At 27.9% G+C, this 9,954-nt stretch overlaps 2 protein-coding genes across 4 annotated transcripts; one reads left to right on the top strand and one right to left on the bottom strand.

Annotated features, from left to right (window-relative positions):
- The first annotated feature begins 78 nt into the window (after positions 1 to 78).
- On the top strand, positions 79 to 5,663 carry LOC123263308 (protein angel). 3 transcript variants are annotated; one of them, XM_044725944.1, is made up of 7 exons: positions 79 to 224; positions 1,362 to 1,467; positions 1,585 to 1,743; positions 1,835 to 2,013; positions 2,849 to 3,222; positions 3,287 to 3,533; positions 5,226 to 5,663. In XM_044725944.1, the coding sequence occupies exons 1-7, from the start codon at positions 150 to 152 to the stop codon at positions 5,616 to 5,618; spliced, it is 1,533 nt and encodes a 510-aa protein (XP_044581879.1). In that variant the 5' UTR covers positions 79 to 149; the 3' UTR covers positions 5,619 to 5,663. The 3 variants fall into 3 exon arrangements, with proteins under 3 accessions (XP_044581879.1, XP_044581878.1, XP_044581876.1); XM_044725943.1 differs by having other exon boundaries at positions 1,362 to 1,497; XM_044725941.1 differs by having other exon boundaries at positions 1,362 to 1,743.
- Positions 5,664 to 6,564: 901 nt separating this feature from the next.
- Positions 6,565 to 9,759, bottom strand: LOC123264061. The gene is made up of 3 exons (XM_044727124.1): positions 9,578 to 9,759; positions 8,622 to 8,757; positions 6,565 to 8,431 (listed from the first exon to the last, which is right to left on the bottom strand). The coding sequence occupies exons 2-3, from the start codon at positions 8,649 to 8,651 to the stop codon at positions 7,565 to 7,567; spliced, it is 897 nt and encodes a 298-aa protein (XP_044583059.1). The 5' UTR covers positions 8,652 to 8,757; positions 9,578 to 9,759; the 3' UTR covers positions 6,565 to 7,564.
- Between the last annotated feature and the right edge of the window lie 195 nt (positions 9,760 to 9,954).

Here is a 9,954-nt window from a genome sequence, read left to right as displayed (position 1 = left end):
TTAAACCGAGGTATTAATTATTTTAATTAAAGTATTTATTGTTCACTTTATTATTATGACTTAACAAGCTGTCAAGAATTTATTTTTTTTAATTTATTATTTTAAAAACAATAACAGTAATAAAGAAGTGCGCTATTTTTTTGGATTAAATGATACCGACAAAACTTTTCATTAATTTAACATTCTATAATTTTTTATATCGTAATGCTCATCAACAATCCAAGGTAATTTATTTTATTTAATTAGTATTTATTAAAATTTTTATTTTTTATGAAAATAAAATTATAAAAAAAAAAATTAAAAGAAATAATTGCACATGTAAAAAATTTGAAAAACTTTAAGTGCAATTTTTTAAAAATATTTTTTTATTGCTAATTCAATAAATAAAAATTCATCGGCTGACATTTGACAAATTTATTTATTTATATTAAAAAAACATTTTTTTAATTTATTAATTTAGAATTTTTTTAATGACATTAAAGTTAGCAGTCACAATTTTAATTTTATTTAACACAAAAATTTATTCTATGAAATCATTGTTGAAAAATTGCATTTTTAATTTTTTTTAATTTTTACATGTCAATTTTTTTGCCATAATTTATTTGTTATAAAATTCTTAAAATTATTAAATAATATGCTTAATTAATTTTAATATTTTTTCATAATTATTTAATTATCAAAATTTTTTTTATTAAATAAAAATTGACATCTTTTAATTTATTGAATTTTTATTTTTTTTTTTTTTAATTAATGAAATTGACTAAAAAAATATTTTTTAAAAATTTAACTTGTAAATTTTTTAATTTTCTAAATATTAAATTTTTTTAATAAAAAATAATTCAAAAAATTTGAAAAAAAACTTAATTTATTAAAATTTTTATTTTTTTTTAATTAATTAAATTACAATGAAAAAAATATTTTTTAAAAATTGCACTTATAAATTTTTGACGTCAAAAATTTTTTTAATAAAAAAAAATTGACGTCTTTTAATTTATTAAATTTTTATTTTTTTTTTTTTAATTAATTAAATTGATTAAAAAAACATTTTTTAAAAATTTAATTTATAAATTTTTTAATTTTCTAAATGTCAAATTTTTTTAATAAGAAAAAATTCGAAAACTTGAAAAATATCTTAATTTATTATTTTTTTTTAGTTAATTAAATTAAAAAAATAATTTTCAAAAATTGCAGTAATAAATTTTGAAATTTTTACTTACCTAAATAAATAATAATTAATATAATGAACCTTGTATAAAAAATCTTATCATAAAATCTTATCTATTTTTTAATTAATAAAATTAATTTACAATTTAACGATAACAACCCTGATATTAATTTATTTATTTATTTATTTGTTGTAGATATTTATGACAGATTTATCACTGAGACAGTTTGTTGGCAGACATAGATGTTTATCAGGAGTTGAAGCCCCCAACTATTCGACCTGCAACCACAATTATAGTTATAGTAATAATAATAGTAATTTATTGAACGACGGTAAAGAAAATAAGTTTAAGGCTAATTATAATAAAACTAATAAAAACCGTGTAAAAATGGAATCTCATGATCAAGTTGTAATTGAAGGCGAGAATACTTGTCCGGTACCTGACGCAACAGCTGAAATTCCCAAGGAGTGCAGCCAAGATATGATGGAGGATTTCCGAAAATTACCACATAAATTTCGCTACGGTATGACGCACAAAAGGTACAAAGAATTGCGACCCTGGAAATTTGTTTCTTCAGGTAATTTTTTGAATTTTCATTTTTTATTAGATTTTAAGTAATCTTCTTGAATTAAAAAAAAAATTATGCGCGCTTTATATTTCTGTTACAGAGTCAGAGTCAATAAATTCAGAGACAGAATTTTCATTCAAAATATTGTCTTTTAATATCCTCGCACAAAATTTATTAGAATCTCATAATTATTTATATAATAATCATCATAAAGTAGCACTAAAATGGGATGTAAGGAAACTATTAGTTCAAAAAGAGATACTTGAATCAGAAGCTAATGTAAGTTCTTAAAAAAATTATTTTTTTTTAGTATAAACTAGCAACCTTGCAGTCACTATATGACTGCTGTGACTTGTGTGAACTATAGATAAATAAAATTTTGCTTTATTAAATAATTACTTTTGTTAAATTGCACTGTACTTTCTTAAATATTGACGTTTTTAAAGATATAAGCTCATCCCGGTGTTACACTTACCAAGAGCTTTCATTTGAATACCCACATGCATTTTTGATATATTTTTCATATATACATATATATAATATATATATTTTTAAGATATAAGCTCATCCTGATGTTACACTCATCAAGAGCTTTCATTTGAGTACCTACATGCATTTTTCATATATTTTTCATATATACATATATATAATATATATAAAATATATGAAAAATTGATGTGGGTACTTAAATGAAAGGTTTTGATTAATGTAATGCCGGGATAAGCTTATTTCTTCAGAAATATCAATAGTTCACAAGATGCAAGGTCATTTCTTAATTATGTTAAATTGCACTGTACTTTTTTAACTATTGACGTTTTTAAAGATATAAGCTCATCCCGATGTTACACTTACCAAGAGCTTTCATTTGAATACCCACATACATTTTTCATATATTTTTCATATATACATATATATATAATATATATAAATATATAACAAATTGATGTGGGTATTGAAATGAAAGGTGTCGATGAGTGTAACATCAGGATGAGCTTATATCTTTAAAAATGTCAATAGTTAACAAGATACAAGGTCATTTCTTAATTATGTATCTAGAGATAGAGTATTTGCGATATTTTTCATTAAAAAGAAAAATAATTAATTATTTTTATAGGTGATATGCATACAAGAAATGCAAATGGAGCATTTAGAAGAATTCCTGGTACCGTTCGTAGAACAAGGATTCGATTATTTGTATAAAAAACGGACAAATGACACTCGAGACGGGCTGCTACTCCTGTACCAGCCGAGTTTATTCAAACTGAAAGACTATGTCTACGTGGAGTACCATCAAACAAGTGAAGATATCCTCAATCGCGACAATGTTGGTATTGTCGTTAAATTCTCTCTCACGGAAAGTCCTGATTCTTGTATCGTTATTTCTACTACTCATCTTCTCTACAATCCCAAGAGAAATGATGTTAGATTGGCGCAGACGCAGATTTTGTTCGCTGAGGTTGACAGGATTGCATTTGTCAGAAACACTGCGTATGTATTTTTTAATTTATTTTATAATTAATCAATAGTAATTTAACTATTTTTTTTACTACAGAAATGGTCCAGAATATCATCCAATAATTGTCTGTGGTGATTTTAATCTTCAACCATTTACTGGAGTTTATAAATTTATTACCGAAGGGTCTTTTGATTATATTGGAAAAGGACGTTCTTTAAATGAACATGGATTTAGACGTTTGTCTAATTCATTGATACCTTCTTCATTACTTATTACTGATAATTGTCAACATTTTAATGTATTGACTAAAAGACTTCGTGGTTATGGTGACGAAAAAATAATGGTAATTTTATTATTATTATTTATTTATTTAATTGGCCATGAAGTCGAAACTCCTTGCGGCCATCCAAAATTGATACAAAAAATCTTAATATAATATATAAAGTAATGTGTTAAGTAGTATATATAAAGTAGTATATATAATGAAGTGTATTAAACACTCAGTCACTCAATCACTCAATCATCACTAAATTCTAATACAATGAATACATATTATGATCTATCAGATTGTAAAAAATATTCATAACAAACAGTTTGAAACTCCATAAACGTTGGTAACGTCGTACAATCAGCTGGTAATTGATTCCAGATTTTAACCGCAGATATCAAGAATGATTTTTCATACTTTGCTGAATGATAAACCGGTAACTCAAGATGGTCTTGACGAATATCTCCTCGGCGTAGGCGAGGCTCAAGAATTTCTAAGTCTCGCCTAATTAGAGGCTTTTGATTAAGATACAATGCTTTATAAATAAGACACGATAAGAAAAATTTACGCCTAGAACTAAGTGTCAGCCAACGAAGCTCAGTATAATATTGAGTAACATGTTCATACTTTGATATTTTAAAAATGTATCGTACACAAGCATTTAATTTTCTCTGAAGTCTAGTCTGTTGTTGACCTGTAATATCAGTATAAATAGCCGCGCAATAATCAAAAATAGGACACATTAGAGTAGTGACCAATCTTTTCCTAACAGGCAATGAAAAAACATCTCCATTCATCTTTAACTGTGCAAGTACTCTCATGCTACTTTTGCAAACCTCAGTAATTTGTAAGGACCAAGTTAGAGTGTCTTGAAGTATGACTCCTAGATACTTTACTGATTTACAATAGTCAACTATAGTATCATTTACAACTATATTTGGAATCACTTCACATTGAACATCAGCCAATTTTTGTGCTGATCCAAAAATCACTGCCTTTGTTTAGTTAGGATTTAGTTTAAGACCGTTTATAATACACCACTTCAGAATTATAGCAATTTCCTCGTTCACAATTCTTACAGAGCTTTCTATATCACAAGGTTTACATGTTAAATAGACAACTAAATCATCAGCATAAAACAAGTGCTTACAGCGTTTAAGTAATACACCCAAATCTGCAACATAAATGGAAGTATATTATTACTGTTAATAGTCAATTTATCTCGTGAACTATTGACATTTTTCAAAATATAAACTCACTCCGATATTACACTCATCGAGACCTTTCATTTGAGTACCTACATCAATTTTTCATATATTTTATATATTTATATATAAATATTATTTATATGCATATATGAAAAAAATATCAAAAATGCATCTGGGTACTCAAATGAAAGCTCTTGATGAGTGTAACATCGGGATGAGCTTACATCTTTAAAATTATCAAAAATTAAGAAATGATCTTGTATCTTATAAACTATTGGCATTTTTAAAGATATGAGCTCATTCCGATGTTACACTCATCGAGACTTTTCATTTGAGTACCCACATCAATTTTTCATATATTTATATATATTATATATATGTATATATGAAAAATATATAAAAAATGCATATGGGTACTCAAATGAAAGCTCTTGATGAGTGTAACATCGAGATGAGCTTATATCTTCAAAAACATCAATATTTAAGAAATTACAGTGCAATTTAACAAAATTCATTATTTAATAAAGCAAAATATTATTATTGTTTATTTTTTTTTTAGCTGTATCGAAATGAAGATCCAAACAGGCGTGTAAGAGATTGCAATGATTGTACAAATGAAGTAGACTGGGAAAGTCTGGACTACCAAAAAGTAAAAGTAGTAGACGGCCAGTTCGCCCATTTTTCATCTGGAGCATTGCAACACTCACTAAAATTGAACAGCGTATATAAACACCGGAACCAGCGAGGAGAGATGGAGGCAACGACAAACCAAGGCGAGTGGATCACCGTTGATTACATTTTTTACAATAACGTAGAGCTGACAAGTCAGTATCTTCTACCTACCGTCAGGGATTGCGAATCGTTGCCAAATATTCCCAACTTTGTCGTTGGCAGCGACCATCTTTGTCTCGGCGCTACTTTCAAACTAAAAAAAAAGCCTATTGCTAGATAGTGATCTTTAATTTTAATATTTATCTTCTTATTTGGTTTGTTATTTCAAAAAATAAAAATTGTATAAGTTTGACTAATTAAAGTAAATAAATATATATATTTTCAAAGATAGTTCTGTTAATTACATATTTTTAACATTATTATAATTACTCTTCATTATCATTATTATTATTGTTTTTTTCGGCTGTGGACCGATTTGTGCTGTCTGTACTGCAATTTACCCTATTCCTCACCTCTTCTTAGGCTCTTGGAATAGTGACATGGAGAAACCACAGAAAATCCATGTCAGTACTAACCAATGAAAATTCGTAGGTTCCGCCTCACCAAGCACTACTGACAATTCTGGCGCAGTTGGTTGAAAGACTCGAGAGGGACGACCGCTCGTCATGGTCCGTGCGAATTCAGGCCCCTGTGCAAGACTCTTCAAGGTCCGCGCTTGTTCATGGTGGCAACTAAGTCCTTTTGAGAACTTAGAACAAGCGGACTAGGGTCATTTAGACACGAAACAATGAGAATTTTCAGTAATTTTTTTTTGCTATTAAATCATGTTATTTTACAAAAGTAACAATATGGCATTATTACACAATGTTTTGACTTGAAGTCACGAAAATTTGGAAAAAAAAAATGTATAATTTCCAAAGTTATAGCTGTTTGTGTTGACCCAGTTCCAAAAAAAGGTCCTTGCGGTGGCTATCATAAGTCCTTGGAGATTCATCAAAAATCAATCGGATAGAAAAAATTAGTTTTATAAATAGATTATCTTGGGCCTGATCGAAGCTTTTTTTTTTAAAAAAAAATTAACAAAATGGCGGTCTCAAATTTTTTTCTAGATTTTCGGAAAAAAATCAACAGTTAATTGGTCATAAAAAATCGAAATTTTTGAAAAAAAAAAAAATCGATTTGTTGAAAATCCTAACTACCCCTAACCCATTAAAGTAATTTTATTTTAAATATTATTTTTATTCCTTAAGTTTAAAGAAAAATCATCAAGATAGAAAAATTCGATTTTAATATTTTTATCCTGATCCCGGTTAGAACGCCTAAAATAACACGTCTGCAATATCCGTGTCTTAAATTGAAATGCAACTACAGTCTTGCACCATTTTTCGTATGAATTTACATATATCTGAGTGATTGCTGTAACATTAACATTTGTGTCTTCTTGTTTCCTCAACAGCTCTTGATATACTTCATTTTCTTTTAGTTTATTCAAACTTTCTATTATATGCTCGTAATATTCTCTGACCCTCAGATATTGATTATTACCAGGATCAGTGTAAAATCGATGTTTATAGTAATGAGAAGTTGCCGCAAATGTATTTCGAAAGTCTGGAGATAATTTTAAATTCTCCGGCAATTCCTTGATTTCACATTTAATTTTATTAAATTCGGCGACTAAGGTTTTGTCAATATCTTTTGTTTTCATAATTTTAGTACGAGATACAGCTTTAACATCTCTGCGCTTTATATTAGTCTTATCTCTTGATTTTGATAAAAATGAGCGGACCTTTATCTCAATGATTGATTTTGTTTTTCTAACGTTAGAATTTACGTAATATTTAACGAAATCTATTAGACTGAGGAAACTCTCAAACAATATACTTTTATTAGAGAAATATGAAAACATTTTAATTACTAACGTTAAAACGTCCTCTGACATATTATTACTTTGTAATAGTTGGTATATTTTTTCCCAAGAATCTATTTGTCTTTGAGAAAGATTTTTAGAAATTTTGAAAATGATAACTCTTTTGCGCTTCAATGATATTTCGTCATCGGAGATAGAACGACAGATCTCTTCAAGTACCTCCCTTAAATTATCCATTATTTATTATTATCAGTCTCGTTTCTTCTTTCTCACCAATTATCTTCAAACCCTCCAAACAAAATTAAACGGCACTAAAATGAATTTACTTCAACCACCAGGTATGGAATTCTGATACTTCGTTAGCACCAGCTTAGACCGCTTTCGTCGTCACTTGAGCCCTCGTCAGAATCAGTCACATCATTCCAGTTGTCAATAATATCGTTGAGTATCTCAACGCTTCCTTCAAAATTTACTTCCCGGAACTTATCTTCCAAAGTTGAATTCCCAACTGGAAACTCTGAGTAATTATCAAGCAGGAACTGAACAGCTGATTTTTTTTGGAAAACAGATTCACTGTTCAGTCTAGTTCGAAAGATGACATTTGTGGACTGGATATCGATTAACAAATATTCTATGGTGTCAGCTAATAAATTTCCGATGATTCTCTTATCTTCTTCTGTGAAGTTTACTTTTTCTGACCCGATTCGGTAAATTAGGTTTAGTGCATTCTCAGCTTTTCTGCGATTCGAATGCAGTTGGCTCTCGATAGTTTCAGAATAGTCATCAGATATCAGTTCAAATAAATAATCCTTCACATTTTCTTCATCATCTTCCTCTATTGTCTGCACCAGTACAGACTTTATTGATATTATCTCATCTAGATCTTCCTTTGACTTCAATCCCTGTACGTATTTCTTCAACTCCTTCTTTTTCTCATCTTTCTTTAATAATTTAAATTCTTCCAGATACTCTTTCTCCTGTTTTCGATATTTCTTTTCCATATGATCTCGCCGATCTATTATTAATTTAATATTTGTCAGACAACTCTCCAACTCCGCAATTAGTGGATGCTTCTTTAATTTGACCTTGTGTGAACTCGACGATTCCTCTGACACTCGCTGATCTTTTTTTGGTTCAATTTTTTCTGACCAACAATTTTTCGCGTTTAAAATCGGTGATTGACATTTTGATCCTATACCAGCTCTCTCATATTTATGCGGAAACGCCTACAAAAAATTTATAAGATAGTGATTGTCCTTAATGGATTATCAATGATTAAGTGATGTTTCATAGCAAACATCTTAAGAATTAGAAAAATTTATGAGATACCGATACCCGTGAATCATATATTGTATATACTAAGATAGATATAGTTATTTTAAAAGTTATACACGATAAATAAAATTTTTTACGTACGGAAATCTCTTTACAATATTCAGTTCCCATTTCGAGAAATTTTGTGGTGTTATATGGCCAGTAATTATAAACTAATTGACCGTTTTTGTTCAGACCGTTTTTTTGAATTCGTTCCAGGTAATCGCCCAAAAAGTAACTGTAACAAGTTTTACAAAAATTTATTTAAAACTGTAGGCGATATTTTTATGACAAAACTCGTTATAATACAGTTACACTGAAAAAAATTTAACTTGAGTCAAGAATAAAAATTCTGTAATCCCATTATAAGAATAAGATAAAATCCCAATATAAAATTGAGATGAAATATATGTGGAACCAATTTATTCGTATCATCATTGATTGAAATTAATTATAATATACTCTATATATCTAGGCATCAAGAAAAACTTAATTAAACCAAAAAATATTTCTTAATTCAACAACTTTTCTGTTTGAATGATTTTTTTCATTCAACAATTTTTCTTTTTGAATAAAATTAATTATTTTCCAGTGCACGTATTGATTATTTAACTATCCGTATTTTTAAAACCTATTTAAGTAATTAGGAAGAAATTTTATGGTCAAATTTTGTAATAAATTGCCATGAGGATAAAAAATAGTTAAATTGTTATGAAATATACCTTAAAAAAAGTTAAAATTGATTGCCCGGGTACTGATCTTGCCAATTTAATATAATTTGAATAAGTGCACTAGTAAAACAATTAACTTGATAGGAAATAAATATATAAGCGCGCAGGAAACAAATTGACTTGATAATGAGAAAAAATATCGTCAGAAAAGTATTTTAAAAAATTTGATTTTCTTGAATTAAGAGGAAATATTTTTGAATGAAGTAAAATTTACTCAAATCAAAAAAAAATTTCTTTGTTCCAAAACTTTTTTACTTGATTCAAGATAATTTTCAAGTTAATTTTTTATCAGTGATTCTAAATATTAGTTTTGTGCATCGAACTTACCAAAAATTGTCACCTTTATTCAAATTCTTCCACACTGTTCCAATGAATTCAATTTAATACGCCGTAAGCAAATAAGGTATAAGTAGACGTAGACTTGTTGTGTTGAATTTCGAGAAAACAGTCAAGCTGCAATTGCAAGCGCCCAGCAACAATTACTTCTTATAAAGTATTTATGATCATAAAGCATAAACAAACTAAAATGTGCTTCAATAAGAAAAAAAATCTTATCTAAATGTGTAAAAACATTGAAGCTCTTCAGTTATCAGTATTTAATAGATTATCCATGATATTGTCAATAACACACAGCAAAAGAATTTGATTTGAGCGGGAAAAAATTGCTTATCAATAGTGACTGCTTGTTCTAGGGAAATTTTTCC

Source organism: Cotesia glomerata, linkage group LG4 (assembly GCF_020080835.1).
Source record: "Cotesia glomerata isolate CgM1 linkage group LG4, MPM_Cglom_v2.3, whole genome shotgun sequence".
Lineage (NCBI taxonomy): Eukaryota > Metazoa > Arthropoda > Insecta > Hymenoptera > Braconidae > Cotesia > Cotesia glomerata.
This window is presented reverse-complemented; position numbering and strand designations above follow the sequence as displayed.